This window comes from Glossina fuscipes, unplaced genomic scaffold (assembly GCF_014805625.2).
Source record: "Glossina fuscipes isolate IAEA_lab_2018 unplaced genomic scaffold, Yale_Gfus_2 133, whole genome shotgun sequence".
Taxonomy (NCBI): Eukaryota; Metazoa; Arthropoda; class Insecta; order Diptera; family Glossinidae; genus Glossina; species Glossina fuscipes.
The window spans coordinates 367,687-380,401 of record NW_023998476.1 but is presented as its reverse complement, the minus strand read 5'-3'; the positions used below and the strand labels follow the sequence as shown (position 1 = coordinate 380,401).

The 12,715-nt window shown below is 36.0% G+C and overlaps 1 protein-coding gene across 1 annotated transcript; it reads right to left on the bottom strand.

Annotated features, from left to right (window-relative positions):
* Window positions 1–4,247: 4,247 nt before the first annotated feature.
* Window positions 4,248–12,120, bottom strand: LOC119640998 (histone-lysine N-methyltransferase trr). The gene is made up of 7 exons (XM_038039418.1): window positions 8,557–12,120; window positions 7,167–8,489; window positions 5,820–7,098; window positions 5,156–5,751; window positions 4,971–5,100; window positions 4,709–4,891; window positions 4,248–4,633 (listed from the first exon to the last, which is right to left on the bottom strand). Exons 1-7 carry the CDS (start codon window positions 12,099–12,101, stop codon window positions 4,541–4,543), a joined length of 7,149 nt encoding a protein of 2,382 aa, XP_037895346.1. The 5' UTR covers window positions 12,102–12,120; the 3' UTR covers window positions 4,248–4,540.
* Window positions 12,121–12,715: the final 595 nt, after the last annotated feature.

Sequence of the window (12,715 nt, the reverse complement as noted above, 5' to 3'; positions counted from 1 at the left end):
ATTTCAACCAAACCATTTCTGTGAATATATATGGAAAGAGAATATTCTTTTTTTTTTTGAAAATAGGATAAAATCGAATGCCACGTCTATAAAAAGTTAAAAGAAACTCTCTTTTCACTCACACATAAAATTAGATAGTGATAAACACCTTAGGCAAAGCAAGGTGTACAATAGTCCAGGTCATAGGATCAGCTTGCCGTCTAAGAAAGTTTCGATCGTCCATCTATTTTCATCTGTTTGTCTACCTCCGGACCGTTCGCTGGATAGAAAGTGATCTCCATCCCCTCCCTCCTTGCGATTGATTTGATAACTCAGTAAAGCATTATATATGAACATTTAACTTGACTTTAGATATGTATATATTTTAAAAGTTCTAGTATACAATTTCAATAACACATATATACGACAAACATCGCACTCGTCGTCCATAAGAAGTATGTTCAATTTCTTTGAGCATGCGTACGACTGTGGAGTTTCCGATACCTTACTGTCTACAGATTCGGCGGCTTCAGTGTCATCTTTTCTTCAGTGTTCTCAATATCATGCATAGAAATTTGGTCTAATTTGTTTCTTGTTTTTTTACATTGATTTTCTTGTCTGTTATAGCTGCCAACCTTTGATCATAGTCATAAAGGCATGCACAAGTTAGCTAGTATGGTAGTCAGGGGACATGAATATTGCGTTGGTCGGAATCTTGAAAATTATTTAACATACGTTTATTTTTTTTCATTTGTTAAATAGGGTATTTCGTTTGGTTGGGGTGAAATGAAGGGGCGACGTTAGAGAAAATTAGAAATTTCAGGAAATCAACTTTATATCCTTCATATTCTTGTGATACAAATGTACGCCAAGTTTGTGCGAATGCATACAGCAGACAAAAAGATTCGAGACAAACTCACCTTTTATTATATTTTATTATATTATATTGTCTGTCCATTTGCTTGTTTTGTATATATATAGCGCTTTGTGAATAACTAGCTAGCAGTGTCGAAGAGATTTATTTTCTGCTGCGTCTTAGCCAACTATTGGGCCTCTCTCTGCACAATTAGGTAAACTTGTTTAAATGTTATAAAAAATTTTTTTTAAATATTTCGTTTATTGTATTGCAAAAATTAGGCAAGAATGTTTTTTATACTCTGTGGGCAACGTAACTCTTTAACTAACACTATAAATAATTGAGCACAAATTGCAACTACATGCGTTCTGTTAAAAAATTGGGAGAAATTGGCTCAAATTTGGCAGTGAACATTTTCTTGCAAAACAGACTTGCTTTGAAGACAGACGGAAACGGTTTTAGTTTCTTCTGCATATTTTTAGCAACCTCGAGAAGGGCATTTTAAGGGACACAAAAAAGAAATCGTTTAAAACACTAGCTTTTAAACTAGCTTTTATCCTTAAAAAGTCGTTACGTTTCGAAAATGAATTATTGTCAATTTATTATCGGTTACCAGGCTTATGCATATTTGCGATGGCTTAGGGGTTCATTTGCAATTTGGTCCGGTTTTAAGTGTGGCCCTATGCTGATGGTGTACATGCTTTTTTTCTTTTTCTTTTTCTTTTTTTTTCTTCTTATTTGTTTTATTATACTTATACTAAATTTTATTATTAATTAATATAAGTTTTGCATTAAGAGCCAATTGAACTCGAATGTTATTTGTTTAGTTGAGTTTCTAGTATAAGTAGAATAAATAAATAAATAAATAAATATTGCTCAATAATAGCATTTTCTAATTAATATAGTATTTTGTTGCCGTGGTATAGAACCCGGTAAGTCGGTCACAATGGTCAATGGTCACATCAATCTCCTCCCATTCCGATAATGTTTGAAGTTTAGGTCCCTTAACTGTAGACAATTCTGCTTAAACTTTGAGTATATCTTCTTCAGTGGCTACTCCAGTAACGGTAAATTGTTTGATTGAAAAATCCTTCGTAAACCGTGCGGCATGGATAGAAGCGTTGTCTTGTTGGAAAGTCCAATTATCACAGTGTAACTCTCCTGTAAAGTCCATTAAGATATTCTCTCCGCGTTTAGGGTGTCCTACGATGACCTCAGATCCTTTCAAATTTAACTTTTTTCCACCAAAAAATAGAATATTTCCAAACTCTTCCCCTCGAAATTTGTATTCGTCGGCAAATATGATAGGAGCATTTTTATGGCGCTGGGTTAAGCGTTATTTGGAAATTTTGTGTTGATAGACCTTTATCATCCTTACGAAGTAGTTGCCGGTCCAACGTTTTCATACCAATTTAGAATGGCGAAATACTACTTAGCCACTTTTGCCAAGAAATTTTGAAAATTACAATTTTTTTCCATTTAACGACTGTTCAGAATAGAGCATTATAGGGGGAGTGGTCGAAAAAGTGGACCGATCCGAACCATTTTCAATAGCGTTCATTCTTGGGTTAAAACAGATCACTCGAGCAGATTTCATCAAAATATCTCAAGCATTGCAAACTGTAGCTTGAACACAAATTTACGTGAGTGGCCATCAGACGGACAGACAGGCTTAGTTGAATTCGGATTGCGATTCTGAATCGATCGGTATAATAAAAGATGGTTCTATCTTAAGCCCTTCTGCGTAATAACTGAATATATCCTGTACCAAAGTGTGTACGATACAACTAGCTTGAGAATGATATAAGATATACGCTTGAGACATTGTCGATCGTATTTTATATGAATCTCCTTAACGACGAATGCCCTGAGAAGGTACTTGACTGTTCAAGAACCGACATGATTTCGAGAATTCATCTTTCTCTTCAAGTACACGATGTCCATGACGCTTAGATTATATTTAACTTATCACTTCATACATGCTAAGTAGTTGGAAATTTCTTGCGGTTTTCCACTATGAAACCAAATATATATTTTTTTTATATAAGAAATAAGCATTTTGTCTTGGATGAATTACGTCTTAGTTACTTTTACAAAATAAACACAAGCCGGGTTTACACAACTATATACGCCTTTAATCCTGTCTAGCCATGTGAAAAAAGTTATTTCAACCTGATGTCGGGAGAAACCACAAGAAATTTACTTTTTTTTTTTCTCTCTATTCCCTTAATTATACGCTTAACCTCTTAATCTTTGGTTATATCATATGTGGATAATAAATAAATAAACATAGATGGATTCAAGACCCCAAGACTGCAAATTGACGTCATCACATTAAAGAAAACAATAAACGGATGCAATGGATTGAAGAGTGGAGAAGGCTGACTGAGCTCATGCTAGAGATTTCACGACTTCCGCCTTTAGGGATAATCGATAGATTCGATGAAAAAGCAACTAACGAAAAGAATAATGATTATTATTGTGTATTTATATTATATAATTACTAATTTCTATTAAATAAAGTATAGGACCATCCACTTTTCGTTTCCGAAGGAAAACATAAGTGAAAGGCATTTCTAATTGTTATTTGCTTGGATCAAATTTTTTTTTCAATGTATTGGTTGGACATGGTCCTTATTTGCGAAAAGCAATACGTATATACGTGCGTAGCTGAGCAGCGTACAGAAATTGAGAGAAGATGACCGCGACTCGAATGACCTGTGACTTCAACAAAACGTTGCAACATGGCATACATGTCATGACAAATTCAATTTATTGGGAGGAAACTTCAATGATCTTGTGTATCTCCTCAAATGCGTGTGTGAGTTTGCCACAAAGATCATGCGATATTCTTCTGTTGGACTTTTTACTTTGGACCTAATGTTGCAGCATTGTCTCACTTCAATAAGCCACGAACACTATTTACTTATGTTATTGATGAAATGAGAGTAAATTTTTGTGAAAAATTGGCAAATATTCGTCTTCAACGGTTGAGATTTTGCAAAACTGCGGAGGCGATTCTTTACATGAAATGATTTTTGAGTAAAAACGACATGACATAATATTTAAAATAAATTTCCTGCTCCTGTAAAGTTCCTGTTCCAAGTTAAAAGAAACTCTCTTTTCACTCACACATAAAATTAGATAGTGATAAACACCTTAGGCAAAGCAAGGTGTGCAATAGTCCAGGTCATAGGATCAGCTTGCCGTCTAAGAAAGTTTCGATCGTCCATCTATTTTCATCTGTTTGTCTACCTCCGGACCGTTCGCTGGATAGAAAGTGATCTCCATCCCCTCCCTCCTTGCGATTGATTTGATAACTCAGTAAAGCATTATATATGAACATTTAACTTGACTTTAGATATGTATATATTTTAAAAGTTCTAGTATACAATTTCAATAACACATATATACGTAAAACAAAAAAAAGAAAACTTCCTTATCAATAAAAAGAAAAAATTACATTAACATAATTCCATATTAGCAATAGGTTAAGGTTGAGTTAAAAATGCATTGCATTATATAAGGGATAAACATTTCAATAATTTTTTTTGGTTATGGTTCTTTTATACAGTTGTTGAAACTTTTCAAAATCTGCATTTGTTACATAATTTAATCTCGCCCCATCCTTTTTTATGAATATATGTGAATACATATAACTTTAAGCTTAATTAACCAAGAAAAGTCGAAAAATAAAAATTATGATTAGTTCATCCATTTCCGGCAATTAGGTGCACCACACATACACGGTATTTTGTTTCCATCATCTTCTATGTCGAATTTGTAATCATATGACAACTATAAAGGCAATACAGTTACATCGTCGATCAAACGCAAGAACATTTATTAAAAAAAAGTAATTGAAAAATATACCTCTTCGCCACGATTAATTCTGCGTTTAGCAAATATTATTATACGCAATTCCCGATCGACTTCCACAATTTCGGTTACACAATTCGGATTACAAGAGTGATTTATGTAGCGCGCTAAACCGCCGCACAAAGTTGCATCAACGACACGATCCTCATCCAAACGAAACATATAAATGCCTCTGTTCTGTAATGCGCAAAAATTGACTCAGTGCAGATTACATCATTAATTTGATTATTTAATTTTTTTTTTTTCTTGGACATACTCTCGCTTCGTATTGTTTCTCCCGAATTTCTGAAACTTCAGTTCGTATAACTTCGCCAATGTACTCAATAATCATGGTATGTTTCTCCATATCACGAGCAGCATATAACCCTAATCCTTGAATTTTCGATCTGTAAAACACAAAAAATGCTCTTAAACCCTTAAACAAGCGATTTATGGAACTACCTCGCTAAATAAACGTTATTGCGCCATTCTTGTTTCATTTTCTTGTACTGTGAACTTTTGGAATGCACAAATTGTTTACTATACGGGCAAGTCGCTTCTCCCGCAGCCGTTACCGATGGTATCGACTGATGACCCATAAAATTGAAAGCACTACAGGTACGTTGAGTGTGTGGTTTCTTCCAACCCATCAATTGTCTAAGTTTAGGCTCGGTACGTGCTGCTCCGGAAGGATTCAACGCCAAAGGTAAATCTAATAATGGGTTTCTTCCGTACTTAAAGCGATAGTTGGTTAATGTTTCCACACCGGGTAAACTTTCAATAATCCGCACAATAGAGGGTTCGGTCAAACCAAATAAATCTTCACCTGTAATGTATTCCGGGCACAATTTAACCAAATTATGGGCTTTTCGTATTTCAGCAACCGATTGCAAGACTTTCTGCCATACAGCCTTCGGTGAAACATCACGCAATTCTATATCTGGCTCTAAAGGTTCTTGCACAATAATGCGAAATTCCGGATGGCCCTTTAGTTCTGCTATTGAGCAAATATAACGACAACGTTTATTCGGACGTCGCATTGACCAGTAAAATCGCACCTAAAAATACGTATTAAAGAGGCAATATTGAAAAATTCGATGCCAAAAGCAATGGCACTGTTGCTTACAATTTTGTAACCAATGGGATATATAAAATTTGCAGTGTGAAAGGCTTCTAGTTGATGAGGCAATAATTGACCCACGTTTAGAAAGATTAAACTGCCCACACGCAATAAGTTCATTAATTCCGAATGATGCAGAATTGCAGCAACTTGACGATTTTCATCGCGTTCCACGTAAACTCTTCGTTGCACGGTAAGATTGTTGAGCTCTTTGTCCTTATCGTTACGAGAAGCATGAACCTGGCAATGAATAGTTTTATTTTGATAGAAAACACACTGATCTCTGATTGCACACGGCAGATGATAAATAGCACCGCAACGAGATTTATAACACTTTATTGTGGCTCCTAATTGCTGGCATGTATTGCAAATCTGATTAAGACCAATTTGTAAAGCCACCTGGAAGTTCATAAGGCCACCACTCACGGTTTCGTACACATCAGCTGACCATAGAGCACAATTCAAATGTACCCATTTATCAACATCAAAATTTAATAGACGTGAAGGCCCATCAGTCACTCCGTCACCAATCTGAGAACATAAAACGCATTGCCTTCGATCTTCCAGCGGCGCATAAGAGCCTTGATCACCGATAGCGGCATTGGCTGTATTAACTGACATAGTAATGTCCATCTTAAATAATAAATCCCGAATTTCCTTTTCGCTCATTTTTTTGATCGAACTTGTCGATTGAAAACATTTTGAATTAAAATAACGAAAGCAAATCTTTTTAGCTTTAGGCTTTTCGCTGGTAGTTTCAGAAAGAGCATTCGGCCTACAATCCAATAAAGATTTTAAACTAGCTTTTCTACCCGCTATCATTGCACACTGGTCATCATAATTGCCCAGAATGGCTTTATTGTAAGGTGTTTTCTTTTCACTGCACCAACGGAATTGGACGTAACACAGCTTAGTGCAGAAATACCTTTGCTGTGTAGGCTGCACCAATATGGAATGCAGACTAGTTCTAGTATTGTCGTTTGAGCTTCTATAACAACGATTTTTAATAGCCTTACCACAATTGCGGCACATTTTACATTTTCCATTTAATATATCCTGTATGGAAAGATATTTACTTAGCTGCTTACGATTACTCATCGTTAACGGCGTATGCTCCACTATTCTTTGGGTATCTAGCGCAGAGTTATTTTCTAAAACTCGATAAGTAATAGGAGCAGTTATTTGCAAAATATTTGCGAGATTTTTTAATACATCTAAAATCCGCTCAGCGGATGACGATGGCAACGATAATATAACGGTTTGTGTATTCACATCATTTTTCATTCTGCAATGTTTGAAAGCAATCATACTCATAACAGCTAAAACACTAAAAGGTTATTTATATTTACTTACTCATGTTTAGAATCGAGATCATCCTCTTTGGTAGAAACTCCATTCAAATTCTCATTCTCTTGAGACTTCAAAGGTATTTTTTTACGTTTTGTTATTAATGCCATTGAACTTACAAATGGAATCACAGGCGACATACGACCCATACGCTGTTGCGTACTGCTCATCAAAATTAAACCGGGAAATGTTTCTTGTTGCAACATATTCAAACGCATTGCTTTTACCGGCTCCATTGGTACTGTTCTCCTGTTGCATATAATTTCCGACGTGTCAACGGAACGCTCTCTGCACAATTTTATGCAAGCGGAAAGCTTTTCCGATTCCGTTTTGTACGTAAATGATGAGAATTCCTGATCATAATAATTATTTTGAATTGTAGATGAATGTAAGTCATCCTTATTATCTTGGTAATTAAAATTTATTGAATCATAAAAAGGCACTTTGTTTGGTAAATAAGCAGAGCCGTACTCTCCCTGAAGTTCTCTCTGTAATATATTCACTTTTTCAGTTTGACGATTATCTTTAACAGGTGATTTATTGTCTGCCGAACGTGCGCTATTTTTCCAGCCGTATATCTTGCAAACATCATAATTTACACTAAGATGCGGTTCCAAAACTTGTAGAGGCTGCATTTGTCGCATATGCAAAAGCAAATTGTCTATAAAACTATCGTAATCTTCCTCTAACTTGTGCGACTTCCGAGAACGTTTTTTTGAACTAACAGGATTAGAGTTAAAAGCAAAAGTATTTGAGGTATTTGCGTTAGTATCTTTTGTATTGCTGCACACTTGGCGACGTTGCTTTTGTTGTTCCCGTTTTCGTTTCCTACGTATTTCGACATCTTTGCTGGGAGTTTGATCACCTTGGGTGTTTGTTAATTGATGCATTTTATTGCTACTTGCAGCCAAGCTCGGCGAATAATCCGTAGTAATAAGCGAAGTTGCCGAATGGGTTGGATTTAGCTGCATAATATTAGGTGCGGCGGCACTTGATTGAGCTGAAGTAGTTGTACCTTGCTGATGTTGCATCATATTTTGCTGATGTTGTAACTGAGCTGTCTGTATATCGCCAGCGTCTGTTAATTTTGTAGAATTATCTTTCTCAATTTTTATCACTTTGGATTCAGTTTGGAATTGAACAGTTCCTTGGTTTTGAACTTGAGGTGAGTTGGTTAAGCATTCCATTTGCTTATGGCTATTGCTGTTGTTAAGGTCATCTTCAGTTATCGTCTTAGCCAAAAATGTAGTACTATTAGTTACAGCTAAAATTTGTGAATTCGCTCCGTTTGCAGAGGTCGATTGCGACTTTTTATCATCAGTGCTCCTGCTTCATTATAGAAAGAAATATAATCTATATCAGCATTTAATTTCAAAAACAAAGGCAATTTACATACTTATCCCTATTCTGTACCATGGCAGTTAGATTAGATCCCTTAGTTAACGTATTGTATTGTTGGCTTGAGACAACTTGATGGTTTTGATGCAGCTGCTGCGATTTTGTCACAACCACTTGTTCAGGCGGTTTTTTAACATCTTGGTACGATGCTTGCACTTTAGTAACATCCGTGCTATGCAGGGCATTTTCAGCAAACATTTTATAAGTTTGATTCGGAACATGGGAAGAATGTGATGATAATTCAGTGGCAGCTTTTTGATTATCATTTATTTGCGATAGAGCAAACATATCAAGATTTTGATCCGAATGATCAGATTTTTCCAATTTCAGAGATGGCTTAGATACAAATGAGGTTTCTTTTGATATCAGTGTTGACGAAACCTTAGGTTTATCACCACCAATGCTATCCTGTGTCATTGATTTGGTGATAGAAGTTATGAATGATGAATTTCCCGGCATTGAGCACGTAATAGAAATGGGCGAAGTCACACTTGGTGACGCTTCTTGCCCGTGAGCTTTATTTATGTCTTGATTTGAACTAACGGATACAGCATTAGATGAACCTGCCGCGTTAGAATTTGCTTCGCTAGCTGGAACCGGAGGTATAACAGGCCGAGCCAGTTGGGCCTCCAAAGAACTAACTAATCCTAAGCTAGGAGCACGAACATTAATTACCTTCCGAGCCGGCAAGTTAGCGGTCGCTGACGATCGAGAGGTATTGTTGCTACTCGTCATCGAGTTCTGACTATTGGCCGGAGTAATATTTGAATTTTGCAAGAGCTGTTTAAGCAAGACATTGTTGCTTTCCTCGACTTTAGATGGAACATTAGATTCCATATTGGCAACATTACTTGAGTTAGCTGTATAAGAAATGGACGTGTGTGGCAATTTGTCAGTATCGTTTGAATTTTCAGAGCAAGGTTTACTGTTACTATTTTCTTGTTTACGAATTTCCGCTAACTGAGATGCATGCTGCTGCTGTTGTTGTTGTTGTTGTTGAGGTTTTTGAATTTGTTGCTGAATTTGATGTTTATGTAATAATTGTTGACGCTGTTGTTGCACCTGCTGTTGCCGTGAATGAGTTTGCATGGTTTGAATTTGTTTTAAGGCGCTTTGCTGCTGCTGTTGTTGATTTTGTGAATGCTGTTGATTATTATGGGATTGTTGTTGAATTTGTAATTGAATTTGCTGCGTTGTCTGATTTTGTTGATGTTGCATCTGTTGTTGTGGACTGCTTTGCTGCGATTGGGGGAATGCTTGGGTTTGCAAATGCAATGTTTGCGTTTGCTGTTGTTGTTGAGCATGTTGCATCTGTTGCTGCGAGAAATGTTCAACACTACTACCATCCAATTGCTTTTTCTTATCCTCATCTGGTTGGTCAAGTTTAGCTTTTGAAATTTGCACAAAACTATTATCACTGCCACTAAAAAGGCTTCCAGGTATAACCTGAATAATTTTCCTACTTTGCGAAGATCCGGTATTGTCCTGTGCTTGCGGAATTGGTTCTGTCGAGCTGCCCGCATCGGTATCCGTTTGCGTAAAAATTGTCGAACTACTATTGGGCACACTATAATTTACATTAAGGTTAAGACGTGTTGAGTTGGTCTTGTTCGCGCTGGTAGTGACACATAAAGAATTTTTCGCGCCGGTAATAACAGGTTGACTTGCAGAGCTCTTTGCCAACATTAATGATATATTACGAGGGATCGCCATAGAGTTCAAATTCGACACGGAAGTTGCAATAGTTGGCGAACTGGTGTTACTTCCAAATTGAGACTTTGTCAAAATAACTTTTTGTTGAGTGCACATGGTATCCGATACACCTAATGATACTGTAGGGGCGCTGCTAGATGTAGTAACTAATTGAGGGGAATTTTGGCGCACAATACTTATCGTGGGACCAATGTTAATTCTTTGTTGATTTTGCTGTTGCTGGTTTATGTTCTGATCAATTTGTTCGATTTGAGCGGTTAAAGAGGATCGAATATTCGAAGTGTTTAAGTGACCTGCTGTAGTCGTGTGTATCAATTTAACATTTGCAGGCAAAAAGTCCGTTGCCACGACAGATGATGTTTCTTCTTTTCCTCCAGCAATAATTTTAGGTAATTGTTTTTCAATGACTTTAAAAGAGGAATCATTTGTGAGTATCGAGGTCCCTGATGTTGCTGTTACTTGTTCCGTACCATTAGTTGCGGAGCTGACTGAACTTTTAATATCTTCTGTTGTTTTTATTACTGTTCCCGAAGATATTTCTTTAACAAAACTCAGTTGCGGTTTATTCAGAGTGGAAGGTAAGATCTGATTGATAGAACGTTGTTGCTGCAACTGACTGGTTTGATCTTGTTTGGACGATGTAATAGTTACAACTCCAGAAATTTGCTGAATTAATGAAGTCTTTGTATTCTGTATTGCTTGCATATGGGAAGGAATCTTTTTACTGACCACTTTGGCTTGAACAATTTTTGCTTGTGTTATTGGCTTTATCTGAACCTGAGCTAGGGAAAGATAAGTTGGATGCGTTACTTTCTGACCTCGTTTGATATTGAGTATTTTACTGAATTGAGCTGATGGACCCGAACCTGCTTGTAAAGTATGCAAAACGCTTTTCGTAGCTTCAGTTGACGCGGATGTATTTGCTTGTATAATCTGCGTTGGATTCATAGGCTTTAGTAGAGGCACAGATATTGTGGTATTTCCAATTGATACTTTTGCCGTTGTTTGTGTTTGTGTTACTTCGGGTGGAATTTTTTTTGAGGTAACCATCAGAGATTGATTTTTGACGGCTCCTTGCAAACTTTTCATGCTTAAATGATCCACTGTGGTTCCAGTAGTGACATTGCTAACAGTGCAAACGCGACTATATGTAAAGGTATTTTGAGGAGTTGTAGCACCACTAGTTGCTGAAAGAAGTGCTTGATCATTTTTTTTATCATTAACAACAGAAACTTTCCCACTTTGTTCATTACTAATAACTTTAACATCAATACCCTCTCCTAAAGCTTTCTTGGTTTCGGATACTCCTAAATGAAGTCGTTTAACTGGGGTTTTCGAATTTAGGTTATTTATTAGAGAAGAACTCGTTAACGTTTTCTCTCCCTCAGCATGCATTATACGTTCTTCTCCAGTAAAGTCAACATTTATTCCACAAGTATTATCCTTTAGATTTCCTTGCTTTCTAATCATCATCAATTCATCACTATTTACACTGGAAAAATTTTTGGTACATATTGACTCCGTACTTTCTTCACTTAACGTTGTTTCATCTAAAAGTAGATGATAGCCACTCGATACATTGCTGGTTTCAATTGCTTGTTTTCTCGACTTGAAGTTCTTTTTATTACCTAAATTGCTTGTATTAAAGATATTATTGCAGATAATAGTTTGGGCTTGTGTAACTGGAATCAGCATAGCATTTGCACTCTTCTCTAATTTAAATTTTTTAACTTCATCATCACATTGGAGATCGTTCCCTTGTCTTTTCACTGCACTCGCACTTATTTTAAATGCCTCCGAATCAGTTTGATACGACATATTCTCTACCATGAAACAAATAAAAAATAAAAATATTGTCGACACTATATAATATTATGTGGATATTTGGACGCTTTAACTCTTTTAATATTGCCATAAGTAAATTCTGTACCTAATTTTTGCCTATAATTACCAAATGTGGATAGAAAGTCATTAACAAAGATGTGGAGACATTTCTAAACATTGACAGAATAATGACTGATCATTTCTTTCAAACTTGGCAGCCCATGTTTGCAAGACAAAATGACAACAACAAGCGTATACACGCTGTACACAAAACTACAAGCAACAGTGGCAACAAAGGTTATTATATTGTCTATATTCGTGCTGAAATCATTTATGTGCGCTTTCTAGTATTTGTCATTCTTAGAAAACCCAATATTCAAGTGACAAAATAATTGTTATCTAAGGAGGCAAAACATTTTGCATCCAAGAACATATATATTTTAAATATTAAATATTTGCCTTGTAATCTAGATAACAGCTAATTATAATAATTGGTAACAGAAGTATTCATTTAGTTAGAAAATAAAGTAACGTAATTCTTTATATTCCCAGGTTTTAAATGGTGTCCTTCTCAAGTAATAACTACACTATTTTGAGTAGTGTTGCATTCGTTAACGTTT